Source organism: Toxotes jaculatrix, chromosome 19 (genome assembly GCF_017976425.1).
Source record: "Toxotes jaculatrix isolate fToxJac2 chromosome 19, fToxJac2.pri, whole genome shotgun sequence".
NCBI classification, from domain to species: Eukaryota; Metazoa; Chordata; class Actinopteri; family Toxotidae; genus Toxotes; species Toxotes jaculatrix.
Window position 1 is genome coordinate 4,589,784 of NC_054412.1, and position 21,163 is coordinate 4,610,946.

General features: G+C 39.7%; 2 protein-coding genes across 6 annotated transcripts; one reads left to right on the forward strand and one right to left on the reverse strand.

The window, feature by feature from the left end:
- Positions 1-6,993: 6,993 nt before the first annotated feature.
- On the reverse strand, positions 6,994-18,576 carry knl1 (kinetochore scaffold 1). Of its 4 annotated transcripts, none has more exons than XM_041065177.1 (32): positions 18,447-18,576; positions 17,698-17,732; positions 17,515-17,551; positions 17,374-17,433; positions 17,192-17,274; positions 17,043-17,098; positions 16,929-16,950; positions 16,783-16,826; positions 16,600-16,652; positions 15,655-16,393; positions 15,453-15,505; positions 14,780-15,335; positions 14,487-14,539; positions 13,663-14,293; positions 13,384-13,436; positions 11,370-13,100; positions 10,924-11,044; positions 10,744-10,802; positions 10,556-10,654; positions 10,345-10,460; positions 10,092-10,182; positions 9,778-9,894; positions 9,604-9,691; positions 9,304-9,366; positions 9,163-9,202; positions 8,976-9,080; positions 8,765-8,865; positions 8,595-8,660; positions 8,271-8,380; positions 8,072-8,193; positions 7,700-7,825; positions 6,994-7,497 (listed from the first exon to the last, which is right to left on the reverse strand). In XM_041065177.1, the coding sequence occupies exons 2-32, from the start codon at positions 17,724-17,726 to the stop codon at positions 7,401-7,403; spliced, it is 5,721 nt and encodes a 1,906-aa protein (XP_040921111.1). In that variant the 5' UTR covers positions 17,727-17,732; positions 18,447-18,576; the 3' UTR covers positions 6,994-7,400. The 4 variants fall into 4 exon arrangements, with proteins under 4 accessions (XP_040921111.1, XP_040921110.1, XP_040921109.1 ...); XM_041065176.1 differs by having other exon boundaries at positions 10,744-10,805; XM_041065175.1 differs by having other exon boundaries at positions 10,924-11,053.
- A 260-nt stretch (positions 18,577-18,836) lies between these two features.
- Positions 18,837-21,147, forward strand: knstrn (kinetochore localized astrin (SPAG5) binding protein). 2 transcript variants are annotated; one of them, XM_041063752.1, is made up of 9 exons: positions 18,837-18,918; positions 19,273-19,329; positions 19,450-19,573; positions 19,838-19,867; positions 19,953-20,052; positions 20,211-20,325; positions 20,424-20,485; positions 20,821-20,895; positions 21,006-21,147. In XM_041063752.1, exons 2-9 carry the CDS (start codon positions 19,308-19,310, stop codon positions 21,132-21,134), a joined length of 657 nt encoding a protein of 218 aa, XP_040919686.1. In that variant the 5' UTR covers positions 18,837-18,918; positions 19,273-19,307; the 3' UTR covers positions 21,135-21,147. The 2 variants fall into 2 exon arrangements, with proteins under 2 accessions (XP_040919686.1, XP_040919687.1); XM_041063753.1 differs by having other exon boundaries at positions 19,965-20,052.
- Positions 21,148-21,163: the final 16 nt, after the last annotated feature.

Here is a 21,163-nt window from a genome sequence, read left to right on the forward strand (position 1 = left end):
TTGACATATAACATGCTAGAAATGTTTTTCTTTCAACAAGCTGCAAAAATGTTAAAAATATTCCTTTAACAACTAAGTTGTAATAATTTTTGTTTCAGTGGTTCAAGTGTAGTGCTATAGCCACTGAATTAAAAAAGCCTATCAGTCCGATCCTGTGTTTTGAGTTCAAGTTGTGGGAACCTTTAGACCAAAGACTGCACCTTTAAAAACCCTACGCAGCTTCATATTAATCGACGCTTGATGAGAAGCCCAGCATCCTTGCCATGCTGCTGAGTAATGAATAAAAGGTTGGTGTGGGAGCTCTTTCTCACCAACCCTGCCATGAAGGGTGAGGCTGCATGATGTCACCTTCTCACATCAATAACAGCCTTATAATGGAAAACAATCTGCAGAGCTCCAATCTCGATGGGGCTGACTTCCTCCAACAAATGAGCACCAGTCCACCGCCCACTACACAAGGACAGGACGTAACACTTTTTGCGAGCTGATTTACATCTAAATAAATACAGGCCTAGACGAAACAATGTGTGGACCCCAAAGAGGAACCGGCGTCTCTCTTTTGGGCACGTCCAATTTATATTGCCCAATCCGGCCAAGCTGCAGTGCACGATAAGACGGGAGGGACTGCTGAGTTGAAGTATTGTACAGGAGTCACCCTGCTCTGGTTTATTCTCAGAAAAGTGGACACAAAGAAATCACGGCAGGAGAATGAGGGGACAAAATGACACTGGATAAAGAAGCAAGAAAAGTGAATAAGCATATCTGAATAAGGTTCAAAGAAGTATCCATCATCATCATCTGCCATTAGTGTTTAAGAGATGTGGGTTTTTTAAGGCTGAGTGTGGGTTTTTTAAGGCTGACGCTGCAACATCTACAGTAAGTTACTTAGAAGTGTCATGTTGTCCTGTGCAACCCGCATGAAAACCCCCACCACTTCTTTGTGTACTAAGTCACCAGGATAAACTAATACTGTTTTTTTTCTACATGGTGACCTTTCCTTACACTCGATACTCTTCAGGGCCTCATTTTGAACATCACCCACAGAAAGGCCTCCAAAAATCTTATCAGCTTCTCAGCCCGGGTCCTGGGGTGCCCATAGCGTGTTAATCCCCTCCTTCCACGAACCTGCAAGCGCTGGGTCCTGGCAGTCACGACCAATTACTGTCTGCAGGCGGCTGATGCAGGCCAGACTTCCCTGAGCTTAGTACAATGCCAAACCTGGAGCCTCCCAAAGCCACCAAACCCTTTCTTTCTGTCTGTCTATGTAGTTCATCCTGCTCTTTCTATGGCTTAGTGTCTTTTATAACCCACATCCTCATACTGTTTAATTATGTCCATCTCACCTTCATGAAATCATAACGTTTATAGTAATTTTACCATTGACTCTCATATGCTCCCTTCTTGCCTTTTGGTATTTACAATATCCATCTCAGTCTGTTCTTAGGCTTTAAATGCCTAGTAATCAAATCAACAGTACCCTACTTTCTATGGGATGTAAATATACTCCAATGCACCATTTTGATGGTACTAATTTTTTTTGAAACTTTCAGTTTCAGTCAAGTTTGGTGTTTTCTTGTGGAGTTTGTGTTTCTATGCTATGGATAGACCACTCTCCAGTGGTCTATCCATAGCATAGTTTATCAGTCAGGGTCAAGCAGGGATTTGGGCCAGGACCTCAGGGAATGCACTTAGCAAAGGTGGCTGCTGCCCCTCTGTTAGCAGGCTCAGGGTGTGGGTCAAGATGGCCGGTATCCACCAGCCCAGCAGTCTGGACGTTTAGCCGCCACTCGCCTGGTCCAGTAGACGCTCCTAAATCCTCTCACGCGAGCTTGGATTTCAAAATAGCGCCACATGTCAGAAGGGCACTCGATATCTCATCACAGAAATCTGTATGTTGTGTGGTTAAGGTGTGTGAGGTGTTGATAGAGGATACATGGTGAAGACAGCAAAACATGACACTGGCAAAACCGGGGTTATCAAGTTCCACATGAACTGACCAGGCACATGGTTTTCACATCATGGGACATTGCATTGCAACTTTTTTGAATATTTCAAACTTGAGACATGAACTTGAGTTTGATTTAAAGCTGCACTAATCAATATTTTTATATGAACAATGGATTAAATTACCCTGTACAATGTGAAAACCATTGCTGGTAGCATCAAACCCACAGAGAATCATCACTCGACTCTACAGTTCCCCTCTACAGTTCTACAGTTCACCCTAAACAAAAACAATGAGTTGAAATAACAAAAGCTCTGAAAACCCCACTGTACACCACCTGCTCAGCACCAAACAGCAGACAGATACACAGATACTCAGCTGGTGAACACAGCGGAGCATTTAGCAGCTAAAGAGCCACATATTTCCCTCAGGATTTGGTGGGAACCAAAAGCGGAGGTGAAAAGAGAGAGAAAATTGTACTCACACAAAAACATGACTCCAAATGAACAATAATGTTTCTCTCTGCCAGCTGGATGTGCGAAGAGGCAATTGTTTGTTAATGAGTTCATCATATTCAGCTTTATAAAACCGTAATGTGTCACTGTTGTGTTTAATGCTTGTTGCTCTGCCCCCAAGTGGCCAAAAAAATCTGTTCATGCAAGTTTGAGTCACAAGAAAGAAGATTTGAGTTATCTCTAGACTGACTCTACTGAGACTTTACTTCCTAGGTGTGTTGCAGGTGTCTGCACACTAGCTACATCAGTACCTCTCCTCCAAGCAGGGCCTCAAATCTTAAATGAGTGAATCCAGTCTACGTTGAACTGTCTCCTGAAGAGAAAACCCCTTCTACTTTTCAACTCTCAAGGCTATTGTAATTGAAAACCTCCTCTGTCAGGCCCTTATATTTTTAGGAAAAGCTATTATTGTCCTGTTCCCTTGTTGCGTGTGTGCCCCAGGATGTGTTCCCCCGAACAAGGTCAGAATTCCTGTTTTGTCACCATTATTCTACCAGAGAATAGGCACGTCACCCACAGTGCTCTCTGTTCGCTGGGGTTTCTGGTACTTGTTTGTCTTCCATGGATACAAATAGACCCAAAATGGCATTCGGCTGAAGCTAAGTAAAGCCATTGTGGCAGAGAATAGGTGGATTCGGTCAAACTCAGCTGGAAGTTACGCTGAAGTAATTTGTTATGGATAGATCTGGCTTTCAGGAGACATTAATTAATTCATTAATTCATTAATACATTTAATTAATTTATCACTGAAGTCACTCAAGGTTAGTTGATGCTATAATATTACATGTACTATATACTATAATAGTACTAGTACATACACTATACATACACACATTCACATTTTTTTTATTAAGTGTATTTTATAGTGTCAAACTACAGGCTTTGAACAGTGTGTTTCCATTAAACAAAACAGAGACTGAGGGAACACAAGTTAATACTTCTTTTGTATTTTCCTGCTAATGAGATGCAATATGTCCCCAAAAGAGTTTAAAGAAACCTCTGGACTGGATGCTTTCTGAGGCCGCTCGGTCCATTGAAGCTTGATAGTGTGGGACAGCTGCTGCGGCTCCTCTGTCCCCCTGCTGAGAGGGAGCCTATTTTAACAAGCCAGACCTATTGTCTTTTCCCAAGAATGACCAGAGAATGTGGCAACTCCTTGGGTCACACACTCTTTATATGTGTGTGTGTGTGTGTGTGTTGGTGATTGGGGTGAGGGGTGGGACGTGGCTGTGTCCTTGTCATTCGCATCACTATGGGAGCACATGCCATCAGAGCTAATTACCTGCCTGAAGGACCAATTAAGATGCCCTCTAATGCCCCCTAACAAGATAACCTCAGCTCCACAGAGGGCCTACAGTAGTGCAGGAAGACTGTGAATGGGAAGTGGGGACGGTCTGTTGAACATAAGAGCATGACGGTTACATGAATAGTGATATTTGAAGTCAAAGGTGTGGGGACAGGGCTCTCTCCGCCTCTGTTTCAGTCCTACAGAAGACACCTTCCACACGTCTGTCCTTAATTCTGGTCCATCCTGGTCATATGGGATTCATTTTAACCCCTAATCCATCTCACAGCTGTCTCGTGCTTCTTTAGACCTTTCTGACCAAATGAGATTATATGTTTGCATGATTATACATAAAGTATTACATTAACTCTTATTTGTTTCCCTAAAGCTTTTTCCTGTTATTACATTGACACGGACGTTACATTGACTCAATTCCACTAGCTCCAGTGCACCATGGGACTACACCATTTCATTGTTATTCTCAGACTGTACCTCTTACTGACAGTATTATGTGTTGTGAATGTACAGTACTGCCTTGAGAATAGATTCATTGTGTTTTGGCTTCAATAAAAGCCCTCCCTGTGGACTTGCAGTAAAGTGCGACACTGTTGAAACTGTGCTGCCTTTATCTTTCTCTAACCGTATGAGTGAAGCTGTCACAGCTGGACTCCGGCATTACAGTTAGATAATCGTGATAAGACATGGCTGACTTGTTCTATGAACAAACATGGCCACCAAGGCCAAAGGAAGAGAAGGACAATGGAGGAGACTTACTGCAGAGTGGAGGTGTTGGCAGTCTGTCAGTACAGTCTCAGCAGTGGTTGTTGGTTTACTGCAAATGAGCTCTCTGTTTAACTTTGACCTTCTTTAAAAAGGGACTGTGATTGAGACTCTGCTGATGAGTGTCTGCACATTCAGATGCTTAATTTGTTGCCCAAATATCTGGTTTAAATATTTGTTCATTAGGTGGCTGAAAACCGTCAGTTACAGTCCAAAAACCCTGACCAAACATTTTATTTTTCACTAACTGCACTATGGAGCATGGATACAACAGCTTTTGCAGTTTTTCACGCTGGTTTAAAATGCTGAGAGTACGCTCTTCATTTCCCTTTCTTTCTTTCTGGAGCAGTTTCTTTCAAGTACCAGTGTTTCTGTGTCTGGCAGGTGGTTGTGATCCAGTTTTCTATCTTCCAAAACTAATCCCACCTCCCTCCTCCTCGCTGATGTGGGTGAACGACACTGATGAGGTTACTGAGGTGAAATACTGCCCCTGGATCTGAGGATAAACAAATTATAACCAGGTCGCCTGAGGCCAAATGTTCCACTTTACAGAATTATGCCTTTGGTGTGGTGACAATGTGGTGCCACCTAATTTCATCTAAATCTCAATCAGCTGTTACATTCGTCACTCAGAGGGGAAAACTGTGTTTCATTGTACCTCTCATATGTGCTGATGCTTTTAAAGGATCTTTACTCTATTGGGCCACATATGTAAAAGGTGTGAGGGCTCTGCTTTAGTTTGAGTATTTGTGTTCTGATTAATTTGGTTCAGAAATTAGTTTTAAAAAAGTGATTATTTAATTATATTGCAGTTTTTGGTGTAATGGTTGAAATTTCTATTTAATATTTACTGTTATTTTTAACCTGAATTTGTATGAATTATATTTGTTATGTTTTTGTTTGATCCACCTCTTTGGGCTAATTTGAAATATCTCACCAGCTGTTGAATGGTTTGTTGGGAAATTTTACGCAGACTTTTTTCAACAATCACCACCCTCAGGCTGACATTTAAGGTTTCGAGAGAAATGTCTCACTGTTGGACGTACTGTCATGAAATTTGTCAGGCATTCATGTTCCCCCACAGGATGTGAGATAATTTCTCTCAAGTACTTTAATCAAAGTTCAATCCATTCAATTCATTTTCAGTCCGACCTGGCAAAATGCTAGTCTCACATTTTACACCCAGTAGTTTCTACTGAGGCTGAAATTACCCTGAAATTACAGTGATTACAGATGGAGACAACTACTGCTGTTTTCACCATAACAGATCATTTACGAGCCTGTCTTACCCGGTGTAGGTGTGCGCATGATTTCCATGTTTACTGAACATAAAATCCTGTTACTGTAGAGAGAGCTTTGCCTAAAATGTTTTTTTTTTTTTTTTAAATCAGAAACAATGCTCCTGGAATCAGGTCTTTACTTTGCCAATGTTATGATCAGGTCATTACATTAGGATCAAGCTTTTTTTTTTTTCTTCCGATGTATAAATGACTCATCTAAATGACAAACTATTTACAAAAACAACTTGGAAATTCAATCACAAACACAAAATGAGACCATCACTCTGAATTAATCTGGAGGGGGAAAATCAAACTCCTTATTTGTATTGTTGTATTATGAGCTAATGAATGAATCAGTTTCACACGTGTAAATAACGAAAAATCCTTCAGGGGATCGATTGAAATTAAATTGAGTTGACCCCACCGGCTGAGGTCAGCGGGACCAAATGCCACTTCAGTCAAACTTAACCCCTGCCTGGACACCCTGTGTGTCCTCTATCTGGTTTGACAGCAGCCGTTGTTCCCGGGGGAGGGAGGGAGGGAGGGAGAGAGGGAGGAACTTGTCTCCCCTGATGGCTCACTCGAGGGTGACGGTTTGGAAAGTCCACTTTGACCCTTGACGTCAGGGCTACAGGAATGGACAGGCATGCCCCCCACAACATCCTCCCAGAGGCTGTTTGACCTTTCAAATGACCCCTGGACACTGTCCGTGTCAGTCATGTCTTGGCTTTGGACACAGAAGATCATGCAAATGTTTAAATTCTCCTTTGTTGTTTCGCAGCTAAATAATCGGAACTTTAGGTCAGGTTTGTCTTGGCTCAACAAAAGAGAACAGAAAGCCTGCACAGATGAGTTTTTTTTGTTTGATCCGGAGACGGAGAAAATCAAAAACGCACAACCGCAAACCCAATACAAAGACTAAATTTCTCAGTTTCTATATGCGATTGATGCATTAACATTTGGAGCACTTAACATTCGGATAGTTTTCACTCAGGATGGGCATTGGCTGGCAGTGGAGCAGATTATATATTTCACAAGACCACAGCGCCATCTGATGGCTCACCGCAGAACAGCAAGACTGAGGAGCATAAACACATAACTCACAGCCTGTGTTTTTGTTTCATACAATCCCCCACCTACAGAAAAACATGGCACAGAAAAAAATAATAATAAACATTTTTAATGAAATCATGAGTAAAGGTTTTTTTTTTTTTTTTTTTTAACATTTTTTGCTTTTTAATGACTAGAATACAAAACTTATCTTCAAAATTTGAAAGAGATTAAAGAAACTGATTTACAATGAGCAAAATATATGAAATATATTTACATATGTTCAGTGCTGCGCACAGTTCCAGTAACGTGGCAGATGTACAATCTTCAATTGAAGCATGTCTCAAATACAGGGTTTATCTGATATATTATCAGATTCCCTCTCCGTGCACATCAAAGTACTGTAAAGTCAGTCCATGTTCATCATCTGGATGTGGCTCCAGATGCTGAACATTATCTTTCATTTTCAATATCTATTCTGTACCTGTTGTATTTTCTTGACAAACAACTGGAATCAAAACTTGATACAGAACATATTCCTGGTTTCAACAGAGCAGATTATCATGAATCTTTTTGACAATCTTTGTCAAGAGGTTCTTGGATGGACTGAACGATGCCACAATCTTTTCAATTTGCTGGATCCTGCAAATACAATAAAATATATATTATACTTTGTTGTTTAGTTCGTTCTGGCTATTAAAGAAATAGTGTAGTTCAGCTTATTATCTATAAAGTCTTTATGCTAGCACAAAGTAAGAGTTAAAAGTTACCTCCACCTGAATATAAGGGGAGTTCACTTACTTTAAAGCTCAATTTTGTCAGTTTGCGTCTGAGTCGTACTTACTCTGTGCTTCCGATCGTGTTCTTAAAGTTCTCTACTTGTAGGACACAGAGCTGGTTGATCAAACTGACGGAGAAGACCACCTCAAACTTGGAAAATTTCTTGAGACTGCTGAAGACAATGTGCACTCTAGAAGAAGAAAACAGGATATTATTATTAAGTTATTAAGTCATTGTCCATAAGTAACACTGTCCTGAGCAGTCCAGGGATCAGCAAACGAAAATGTGCCTGATGACATTATCAGTTTTCAATTCTAATCCTTCAAAAAAAGCTAAATAAATTAAAAAGTATTTGTAGTGTAAATTCACCTATAAAATGTGCTAAATACTCATATTGCAAGCAGGCAAGCAATCTTTCAAGAGGACAAAGTCTTACTGAGCGTCCACACAGCTGATGTCCAGGATATCGAGCCTTAGACCTCCCCACATTTTCAGCAGACGCAGCTCCTCTCCCAGCAGACGACAGCGACTCACCACCAGGCCAATGTCATGGAGCAGCTGCATAAAACATGAGCCGGAAGTCGTCAGAGGAAAGTCTCAGTCTAACTCTTATTTGTCATCTCCATTGTACATACCTTCGCCACGTGTCTACTCGTTGGGTACTTCTCCACCCAGGATGTTTCACTCTCAATGTACTGAGAGAGCAGTTTGTGAACAAGGCGGGCATGGCACTGAGACTTCTCATCTAAATGGAAAACAAAATGTACAAAACTGTTTGCACCAAGTACCAGTGACAGCTATGCCCTCCACAGTGAAAATGCCAATGGAAATGAAATGTATCATCCTTATAAAGGAGAATATCATGAGCAGATGAGAAACAAACATAAAGCAGGATCTGAATTCACGTCCGCTCAAATAAACATCACGTATAACAACATTATTTTTTGTCTTTTTCTTACCATCAAGTTGAAGTTTGAAGGTGATGTGAGATATTTTTCTCTCACACTGATCATCAGCATCAGTTCCTTCAAGAACAATAAAAAGGAAAACAATATTTATAAAAAACACATTATTATTATTATTAATACTAATACTAATAATAGACTTAATAATATAAAAAAAATCTCACCTTTGGATTTTTCATACACCACATGCAGATGCATGGTCTCGTGGAGAAAAGTGTAGATTGTGCAGTTGTCCTTTTTCTCTCCAAACTTCCATTCATTCAACCTGAGGCAAATGTACAAAAAGGCATTAGCTTGAATATATGTGTGTAGGACTACTGAAAATAAAGCTGATAGGGGCCCATTAACAAACAGCTTTAACATGTGAAAACCTACATTTGCAGCATGGAGACATGACTCTCGAGGTTCCTCGTCTCATTTTTGAGCCTGTTGATTTTGTTTGAATTCTGCGTCTTCTGCAACTCCAGTTCAGACATTTGTCTGTGGCGGGAGCAAAGACAAGAATAAGACTCGGACTACATTTCTGTCACGTGTTCACTGAAAATTAATATTCTCAACTCACCTTTCATTTTCAGCCAAAGCTTCAGTGACTTTCTTCATTTCTGTTTAGAAAAAAAAACAAACAAAGCCTCAGTCTCAGACTAATTTAAGCTTGGAAAATAAATAAATTAATTAAAAATAACCAAAGAGTATTGTAACTCACCTTCTTGGCGTGATTTTAGACCTGGCTTGTCTTTGAAGCCTTTTTCTTCAACTGCAGCAAGTTCTAAACAAAGGGAAAAACAGGTAAGGTGACCGGTAAGGTGAGGTAAGGTTACAGCCATTTCACCTTCTGCTCCACCTGTACCATGCAGCAACATGTCCACCCCAAATCTGCCCCTTTCTTGGATTTGCTGTAGTTCTACTGTTGGTCTGAAAGGTTTAGTTCATTCATAAAAACTGTCCAGATAAGGAAGCGTCATAAACTGGACCGCCGTGGGTCATTTTTCCACAGTAACCATACCTGCTTCTAATTCACAGATGCAGTCATCCAGACTTTTTATCATTTCATCTGCTTCCCCAATCCTTCCTCTCAACTTCTGTTGCTCCTCCTGAAAAGACGAAAAATCATAATTACCTTTCACCCTTAAAACAATCTCAGTGTTATAATGGAGTATTTCTGTGTGAAGACTCTTACCAGATTAGTCTGCACAAGATGCGAGTACAGGACCTCTTTCATTTCATGTGACTGAGATTTGCTCATCTTTCTGAAGAAGTTATTTCTCTCTTTGAGTTTTATACCAAAAGATTTGAGCTGTAGATTCAAACAGAGAGGGTTAGAAATAAGATAATACCATTCCTACTGCTACACCTACACACAGCAAAGGGCAACAACTAAACTCAAAAACTGTTCAACACACATCGTTTAAAAAATGGCAATTATGTTGTCATCATGGTAACAATGAGGAAAACAAATTGCATAAATAAACAAACAGAATTATCCATTAATACCTCTTTCTCTGAAGAATTTTTCACCTCTTCCCACAAAGGTCTGTTAACAGTCTTCAGAGGTTTGTCCAGGTCTCGCATTCGCACCTTCAACCTGTGGACAAAACAGGCCTGTTTCACAGCTTCAGTCATAATATCTCAGTTTCCGGAGACAAGTTTTAGTGTTATTTTGAACTTCCTCTTCTATGATTTCTGGCACACTGCTAAAAAAAAAAACATAAGTAATAAGTATCAATACAATATGAAGCGTACATACCCCTCCACCTTTTCTGTGAGGTTCAGGACGTCTGTCTCGTACACCATCTGTTTAGGTCGGCTGATGTGTCTGTCTTTCAATAAATCCATTGCTGTGCGATCTGTGTCTGACACAAGCTACAAAAACAAAATAAAAAAGTCACATCACTGCATTTAGCGGTTACGTTTTAAAATAAAAACTAATTCTGGAAAATGAGTAAATATTAACGTACTCTGCCAGGAAGGACACTTTGCCGAGGATTATGGATGACAAAGTCTATGTTGAAGAGTTTAAAGAACTCTAACACTGTGATGGTGCCATCTTCCAATTTCTGCAAGCAAAACATGGAAGACAGTTAAATAACTGAGATTACAAATAAAATTTTCCTGATATTTTTGTAAAACATTCCAGCAATATAACCTTTTGTACATCACTTGCATAGTCTTCAAGCTGAGATTCAAACAGGCTTTGTTTAAAGGCTGCTGAAACAGAGAAATATATTTCAGAAACACACAAATTAATTAATAACGGTATCAAAGGACAAATAAACAAAGGAAATAAGAACCTTCATCCCATCCATGTGAAATCATAAGAACTTACTTGACTCAAATGTAGCTTCACATCTGATGCTGGCTGTGTGACTACTACTGGAGCAGTCAGTAATGTGTGCAGTCATGTTTGGAGCTGTAGTAATGTTACCATCACATTCCACAAAACAAGACCGTAATTCCTACCAAAACACACAAACCAAAAAAAGAACGAAAGTTGAAAAACACAATTAGCTTGCCATTAAGGAGAGGTGAATTACCTTGAAATTTCATCAGGGAAACAATAATGAGTCACGTCAAACTAACAGGGTCCAACCACATCTACGTGACTATCTGACCACCAGTGTTACTGTCAATAAAAACCCAACACTTACAAACACATACAAATGTTTCAAATTAAAAGCTGACAAGGAGCAGGCTTGATTATGCCCTTTGGGTAATTGGAAGGCTTTTAATGTGAAACATCAACGTGGGAAGCAAACAACTAATTTGACTTACCATTTCAGCATCACCAGTGGCCTCCTCAGTGGATGGTTTCATTCTCTTCTCATCCTCCATATAATTTTCATCTTCTGGCAGAGATCTCTTTTTCCCATTGACGGCACTAATGAGGTCCTCTTCAAATACGCCTTCCTCTAAAGGCTCATCGATATGGAACTCCTGGGAATGACTCACTTTTTCTGTGATCTTCTGGGGACTCCTTGTGTCCAGCGTTTCTGACATATCTTCATAGCTTCCAAGCTCTTCATCGTAAATATCACTCACATCATTGTCAAATTTGCCCAGATTATTAGTAACGTTGATGTTTATTGTCCCTGTATGCTCTCCCACAGAACTGACCTTCTTCGGCTCATTGGGTTTGCTTCTTTGGGGTAGTTTCGCCTTAAAGCCTCCCATGGAGAGTCTTGACATAAGTTGTTTGGTCTTCAAGTTGAAAGGAGTAGTAGTCGTTGAGGTTTCTTCTCCTTGTGTAAGACACTGAGCTTGTGTATCATTTTGAGAGTTTACTAAACCCATTTCGAGCTCAGGCTGCTCCACTGGCAGGGATATGGTTTTGTCCTTTGAGTTTTTGTCCAAGTCGTGCTCCAGCTGAGGCAAAGGTGTTGTGCAGCTTTCCATGGCGACGGTATCTGGAGCTATATTTATCATGTGGCTCAAACGCCTGACTTTTGACTGAAGATCTGCTAAACTCTTTCGTCTAGACTTCCGTGACCGTAACGTATCAGCATCCTGGTCGACAGCACTGGGTGAACTTTCCATTTTCTGTGATGAAGAAGTTTCATTTCTTAGTTCAGGTTCTTTACTGGTCTCTATGTTATTTGAGCCAAATGAATCTGGGCTGATTTTGCTTTCCACATCATCAGGTTTGTATGATCCCAGTTCTTCATTCCTATGCTGCGTAGTTGCCTCTGTTTGCTTCAAACGGTCAGAATAGGGGTATGAGTCTTGTGTTGAAGACAGACATTGAGGGAGTTCATCTGCGCATGTTTGTCCCAAAATGCGGCCTGTTTGCGCTTCAGTCATATCCATGTTCACGCTGTCTTCTGGACAGTCTGTAGCTGGATCAAAACCTGGAGCTGCACTTTCAGTACCCACATCAGTCCTATGTGTTTGAAGCTGGTCAAGGTAGCCATCTGTACTGACACCTTCTAGAGGGCATGGCGCAGCAGGGGTAACTGCTTTGGTCATCACAGGATTAGCCCAGGGGACACTCGCCTTAGAGAGGGAGTTTTTAGATCCTGGATACAGACCGTGAGCTGACGCGGATCTGTTTCTCTCTCTCTTCTTCACAGTTAAAGGTAAATCCATGTTTCCGTGGGTGGATAAAATGTTTGATTCTTGGTGCGGAAGAACTGAATCTGATACTGAATTGCTGGCAATATTTACAGTGAGGCAGTGGGTCATATCCATACCTGCATCATTGGCATCAAACCGCACTGTCTTCTCACCACATACAGGTAAAGAGTCCAAATTTGGGAGCGACTGTGGTTCGAAATGAGTGGCAATGTTTACCGTGTGACTTCGTGTCACGTCCATAGCGGCATCATTCGCAGTGAACCTCACTGTCTTCTCACCACATGCAGGAAAAGAGTCCAAATTTGGGAGCGACTGTGGTTCGAAATGCGTGGCAATGTTAACCGTGTGACTTCGTGTCACTTCCATGGCTGCATCATCTGCAGAGAACCTTACAGTTTTCTCTCTGCAGTCGTCTTCAGCGTCAAACTTGACCTGAGGGAGACAGTTACAAAAGAAATTAATAAACTTTTTATGGAATTCTGCATTGGCATGACTATTTCGTTTCTTAAACACTCATACTACTTCAGTGCAACAATCCATTAAAAAAAACAAAACAAACAACTACTTTTTAGGGTGAACATGTTTGCCAACTGTATATATGCACATATCAACATTAGCATTCATTTGGAGTCATGTTTCTGTCCACTCGATGAATAAAAACTCTTTTTTTAGGTTTGCTTTGGTCGCCAGCAGCTATCAGAATGTTAAAGCTCACCTGGTTTCTCTGCATCTTTGTCTTTAAAGAAGTCTTCAGTGAGTTTTCCATACCTACATGTGGACATGACATTTTAAAAATTTGTTAAACTGAACTGAGACACTATGGCAGCGTCTCATGCTTCATTTATTACAATCTGTTCAATTATTTTATTCCACATACCAGGAAAAAACACTACATGAAATAAAACATCATCCCTAAACATATAAAATTTTGAATTTTTAAAGCCATATTTCAAAATTCACATTACAAAAGTTAAAACAATCATTGTTTCCATACCTTTACATTTAGATGGTGCAGGTACACTGCTCTGCAGTTGTGTAGTCATCTCTGTGTTCTTCAAATTACCACCTTGTGTCGGCAAAAGACACTGAAGAGGATCACGTGTATCTGTGACTCCTAAAATCCGGCCTGTTTGAGCCTCAGTCATATCCATGCTCACATCATCTTCGGGACAGACTGTACCCTCATTAGACGAGTCTCTAATGTTAGAGGATGGTGCAGCTGTCAGTGGCATTCTTGCAATCAGAGGATCAACGGTGGGGTCACTTGGTTTTGAGAGACTTGTAAAGAAGTTGTTAAATTCTTGATCCAAACCGTGTGCTGATGAGGATCTATCGCTCGGTGGACCAGATTTCTGATTCTCTTGTTTCTTCACAGGAAGAACTGAACCTGATGCCAAGTTACTGGCTACGTTTACAGTGAGGCACTGGGTCATATCCATATCTGCATCATTTGCATTGAACCTCACTGTTTTCTCTCCGCAAGAAGGTAAAAGGCCCAAACTTTGTCGCGACTGCAGTTTGAAATCAGTGGCAATGTTGACAGTGTGACTTTGTGTCATATCCATACAGGCATCATCTGCAGAGAACCGCACTGTTTTCTCTCTGTAGTCATCTTCAGTGTCAAACTGTCAAAAAATATATATATATATCATCAGTCTCAATTCATTATGCAGTATTAGGCCAAGTTTCCACAGGTCACTTACAAGGCCAAGCAACCAAGGCTGCAGCACAACCAAGACTGTGCTTGTAAAGATATGCTACATGATAAACATGCAAAAATGTGCACAAAGATTGAGGTAAGTGAATAGTTAAGCCCACCTGATGTCTTTGCCCCTTTGTCTTTAAAGATGTCTTCAGTGAGGATTCCATACCTAATGTAGAGACAGAGAATTAAATAATCAAATTCCCCATTCCCCATTTGAAAATTATAAACTGAGTTTTGGCACTTCTGAAGCTGTTCTTTGTCCTAAACATTGTTGTTTGTTGTAAAATGCATAAATCAGATTGCCAAAATAACCATCATGATTTGTGCAAAGGTTACATTTTTGGTCTGTGGTCTCATTTTGTTTCCTCTTACTCAGAATAAATCGGAGGGTTTGTGGCTTCCATACCTGTACGGTTGCATGATCCCAGTGCTTCACTGTCCTTTTGTCCTGAAGTCATCTCTGCTTTCTTCAGACTCTCACTCTGGGGGTACATGTCTTGTGTGGGACAAAGAAACTGAAAGGGATCATCTGAACCAGTGATTCCTACAATGCGGCCTGTTTGAGCTTCAGTCATATCCATGCTCACGTCATTTTCAGGACAGACTGTATCTTCTCCAAAGCTCTGGCTTGTTCTTAGCGGCCACTTATCTTTACCTACATCAGCCCTTGGTGTTTTAAGCTGGGCCAGGGAGCTGTTCACGTTGACAGTTTCTTTAGAGGATGCTGCAGTAGCGGGAATCATTCTTTCAGTCACAGGATTAACACTGAGACCACTTGGTTTAGAGAGACTTGCAAGGAAGTTCTTAAATCCTGGATCCAACTGATCTGCTGACGTTTGCTGAGAAGCTAATGGACCGTGAGCAATGTTAACAGTGTGACTCTGAGTCATCTCCATACACTCGTCATCTGCAGTAAACATTATTGTTTTCTCTCTGCAGTTGTCTCTTGCATCAAAGTTGACCTGAGGAAGAAAAGGGACTTCATTACCTCATAAGAAAAATGTATTCATTTTACTTGATGTCAATAAAGTATGAAGGATTATTTTCAGACAGCAAAGTAAACCAATTATAAATCTCACCTGGTGCCTTGGATGAGAAGCATGTAAAGAAGTATTCTTCAAGGGTGCCATATCTAAATTTTGAAAATGTATTTTAACAGGATTAGAGCTACAGTGATTAGTTGATAAATAAAAAAATAGAAAAATAAAACATGAAAGGTAAGATTTGTACTGGAAGAGTTAGCCCATTAATCAGTTATCAATTTGACAGAAATTTCAGTACCTTTGGGGTCAGAATGTCCCAGGGTTTTACTGCTCTGCTGCTTTTTGGTCTTCATTGTCTCCACCGTTTGTGATACTCTTTTGTCAGAGTGGGCATACATGTCTTGTGTGGGAAAAAGACACTGAAAGGGATCATTTTCATCAGTGAATCCCACAGTGCGGCCTGTTTGAGCTTCGGTCATATTCGTACTGGGCTCTGGATGGAGTACACTTCCATAAGATGATTCCCCAGTCTTCCTGGATGTATTAAGTGACTTCTCCATCTTAGCCGAAACTGAAGTTGGAACCTGATTCTCCTTGTTCACATCAGTCTGTTGTGTTTTAACATGAGCAAGGCAGCTGGTTTTCTCAACAGTGGCTAAAGAGGAGGAACCACTCGGTTTAGAGAGACTTGCGAGGAAGTTTTCAAATCCTGGATCCAAACTAGGTACTGTTGAAGATATGTTTCTCTTCTCTGTGCTTAAATCCATGTTTCTGCCACTGGGCAGTGATGCTGATCCATTTGTCATGTTTACAGTGTGACTTAGGGTCATATCCATGGATCCATCATCTGCAGTGAACATCACTGTTTTCTCTCCGCCGGTGGGTAAAACGTGATAGTTTTGGAGGGAAATATCTTCAAGCATTTCTGCATCATTGACAATATTTATAGTGTGACTGTGGGTCATGTCCATGAACGCATCATCTGTAGAAAACATCAAAGTCCTCTCCCCAAAGTTCTCCCCAGTATCAAAGTAGACCTGGTGAAGTTAAGTAACTTTATGTCAGTGAACAGTCACTAAATATAAGGTTTTACATGAAAAACTGATGAGTGTTATAAAGCATTACAAGAATATAATAAAAATAATTATAACAAAGCAAATTAACCATTTGTTGGCTGTAACAGTGGTAAGAAACAACACTGACAAAACAGCAAGGCAACAATGCAAAGTAACTTCAAGCTCACCTTATCCTGTTGTTGAGAACCATGTAGAGGAGCATTCAAAAGGGTTTCCATTCCTAAATTTGGAGACTTGAATTTAGTAATAGCTATCTTGCATTGCAACAAATTATCTATGCATTAAGCAATAACTGTTTTAAGTAAAAAAAAAAATAAATAAATAAAATATATATATATATATGTCCCTACCCATGATCTGTTGAATCCTATCTTCAGTACCTGCCACTTGGACCCTTTAGTAATAAAATATACATTAATGTTATTAAAACAAATTCAAAATTATCTTCTGAAATACAGCTGAATGTGTAGAGCTTGAAAGGATCAAGTCACCTTACCTGTTTTGTGTGGTTGCTGCTGCTGTGGAATAACACAGGACAAATATTACAAAGCTGCTTAAAATTTTTAAAAAAAATTATTGTTCTTATATTGTTCTTACTGTTATTACATACTTGCTGTCATTAACTCTTGTAAAGGACTTCGGGCAGGAGAGGCATTTTTCACGTCCCTGTAAAGATAAGTATTGATTGAGATGAAACATCAATGTATTTTTTACTTGTATATGAAGAATGAAATGATTTTGATTCAACTAGCGTCTCACTTTGAGAATAGAAGAACATCGTTCGCAGGGGCAAAACTGACTCTTCTTGAATTTCTTTTTTCCACAGGTTTGGCACATTCCACCTTAAAGTAAGAATATAAGATGTTAAATATACTTAAAGATACTTACAAATGTATATTATGGTTATAAGGTAGAAAACTCATTTCAAGCAATCCATTTACCACATTTTCCTGTTGCTCCGGGTCAGGGAATCTGGCTGACTTCCGTGGTGCTTTTAAAATCTGCAAATAATAAATTGTAAATGATATGGTTCCGATTTATAGTCAGACAAGTAAAAAGTATATATACATTCTAGCACTGACCGAAGAAATACGCCGCTTCGAGAATCCACTGCTTTCACTGTAACACAAAACATAACACACACTAAGCTCTGGTGCAATGTGAATCCAGCCACATCACAAAATATATATTAATGCCACCACCTTTAGGTGATGTGTAAACAGCACACATAACTGCTGCCTTTCAATAGCATAATCTTTACTCACTCGTTCTTTACAGGTTCCTGGGGCTCCATCTTCACCTGTGAAAATAGGAAGACAAGGCTTTGTTCCAGTAAATCACGGATGAATTTAAATAAGTACGACATGGCCTTTTCAGTGACATGCAGTACTGTGCTAAAGCACGAAAGGCCAAAAGGGCACCAAATAAAGAGCAAAAATAATATTTTGGGTCAGCTGACTGTTCATAAGAAAGCCATGGTAAGTGTAGTCAATGCGGAAAAGAAAATTCCCTCCACGGCATGACGATACCACCCAGTGTCTGTCATCCAGTCCCTGATAAGATAACTGTGCCTCAATAACATCAGGGAAACACGGGACAGTATAAACATTAGCTGCATGCTTTTATGTTGTTTTGACTTTTAACTTCATCATCAAAATTATTGCGTTAATCTATACGGAAACGTGTTTGCACGATAATACATGCTATCAACATAGAGCTGAAATGGTCATCTAATATGCAAGTAAGACGTTAGCTGGATATGGATTTCCCCCTTAGTCAACAAACGCCAACTATCCTTCCACAAAACACACTGTCCTTAAATCGTTAAGGAGTCCGCATTGCTCTTCGTTCAATATAGAAAAAAAAGAAAGTAAACATTGCTGACCTCGTTAGCAAGGAGTAAACACTAATTTAAAGTGCGCCCATTTAGTTAACGCTAACGTTCGTGTTAGCTACCCGTTCAAAACATGAACAAGAAAACAGCGGAATACCAAGGAAGAATTACAGCGCATACCTTGTAGTTGTCACGAGCTAATTCCTCGAGTTTTACAACGAATATGGTTGTGTTATTACTTGTTAACTAACTTAAAACTCCTTTCATGTCGCTTATTTTAGCTTGGTCAGTGTGCCAATCTGGAGTTAACGTCTACCAGAGATGACGCTAACGTCTAGTTTTGAATTTAGCCGCCTCCACGCATGCGCAGTGCTGTCTAGCAGGTGGATCCCGTCTACTTTTTCTGTTTATTTCAGTAACTGCAGCAGCAAAGTAATCTCGACAAAAGAATGTTTGTAAAATTATGTACAACTTTTCTAAATTGACAAATATAATAATTTCACAAACCAGAAATCACCCAGTCGCTGTACTCCATTTACACAGGAAATAACGTACACAGACCGGAATTGACCTCAGAGGGCGGGACGGTTTTAAAATTGGTGCGGCTGTGTTTTGACTGTTGACAAATCCTATATTTAACGTTTCCATAAAGGTAGGCAGCGATGTTGTGTTACTGAACCATACTGTAGACGTTTGTATATTTCAGTCATTCAATCTAACTAGAGCTTGTTTTGTTACTTTTTTGCATTCCTGCACCGAATTTTGTATTTGAGAAAATCGCACCAAACTCCATTCAAAATCTGTCAATTTTTGTGATCCGCGTAAGAGCAAACGTTGAAGGCTTGGCAACCCATGTTTTAGCTATTGAATCTTTAGACTAAGTATAAGCACAGTCTGTTAGAAAAGAGCCTAACTACTTAAATTATAGTTAAACCGCTGATTCGGTCAAAATGTCCAGGCTGAACTAAATTCTAACGTAACTTACTCAGATTATTTTTCGAAACAGGTGGCTTTTTCATTGCTGGCACCGCGGAAAGAAAGATGTCTTCAAAAATTCCTAGAGGTGGGCAGAATTTTTTAGTAATTATTTTTGCACTTTGCAGGCCATCAAATTAACGTGTGTTTTAATATAATAAAGTCAAACAAAGATGATGCCCGATTAACAGTTTTATGTGTTTTCCAGGTGCGCAGTTACCTGCAGAAACGAAGAAAACGGGTCATAAATTTGAATCCAAAGACACAGCAACAGCAAATGCTGCCCAAAAATCAGATGGTATCCTTAAATCTCAAAAAGAAAATGTACCAAGGTAAGAAAACAGTTATGACATATACAAATGGCATAGAAGGTCACTTACAAATCCACTGAATATAGTTTTCAGTTTACCAGACTGTTCATAGGGCTGATTAACTTTCTCTTTCTTGACACCATTCCACCCAGCAGGTAGTTAACCTATCATCAGACAGCAGTCATAAACACAACACAGGAACGTATTGCCACCTAATACCTGCCGGGCTCTGTGTATTTGCTTCACCATTATTGAATAAAGGTTTTTTTCACTTTTGTCTTCCAGAAAAAATGTGGCTCCTAAAGTTCACAAAGGGTAAGTCACACATTATACTACATATCCCGACCATGCAGCAGGCTTCAGGCTTGATTTCATAACTTAATGTTGCACCCTTTCATAGGGTCTCCACCAGGTATGGGCAACAGGCAGAGCTCAAGGAGCAAAATCAGCATTTGATGACCGTGAATGAGGAGCTGCAGAAAAACCTCACAGAGACACAGGTACAGGAAGCAATTTTGATGAAGTACTTGTAGGATTGCTACAAAACTACATAGCACTTGTTTGTTGTCAGCTGCAATTGTACAGCATTTATTTCTTATTATTCTTATTATACTGTTAGAATTTGTGTTGCTTTTCTAAAGACGTTGTTCTATTGCAGAACAGAGTAGCTGAGTTGGAGCTGCAGTTCAGTGACCTTGAAAAGAAGAATGCAGGGGTTGAGAAAAACCTGAAGGACTGCCATGTTCTCCTAGTAGGAGCAAAAATAGACCCAGGTGAACATTTCTATCCCCAATTTGAAAATGTGTTTTTGTCAGCCCATATTTCGGCAGTTGCTTGATAGACATTAACATAAAATCTCTTTGATTCTTAGTTTTAGGAGAAAGAGTTGGAGAAGCTGCTCAACAAAATGAAGATCAGAGGAAAGAAGCTATGGTACATATACTAGTTCATGCACATAAACTGAAATAAAGTGTATTTCCATTTACTTGTGTGATGTTATATATGTTTACAGTCAAGTTTTATTTATAATCAAATTTAAAATCAAAGTACATTTAAATCAAACTTCCACAAATAGCCACAAACTGGAGTATAAAGGAAATTCAAAACATGCACTTATTGTACCAAGAAAAGTTACCTATTTTAAAATTATTCAAATCTAAAATATGCGCTTGTATACTTGTATCCTACACACACAGACTTGTTGTTATTGGCAATACCATCTATTCTGTTCTATTCTATTTATATCTCTTCTATTCTGTCTATTTCAGAGCATCTCCACAGACCTGCTGAATGAATTAAGGACATTTTCTGACATTGCATCACAGCAACGTGCACAGCTGCGGGTGAGTGAAAGTCACTGGAGCTTTTTGTATTGGCCAGTTTCTCCTGTTGTTGGTGATTTTAGTGATGTTTGCAGTGTATTTTAAATGTCCCTTATTTTACATACTTTTAGGAAATTCAAACAACAATGTCAGACCTCACAAAAGCACGAGAACATATGATCCAAGAAAGGGAGAACTTTTCCTTGGAGGCTGCTGAAATGGAAGAAGCTCTCAAGGAAGCAGAGGCTCTCTTACTGTAAAAGTGTACAATAATCTCTCAATTTAAAAT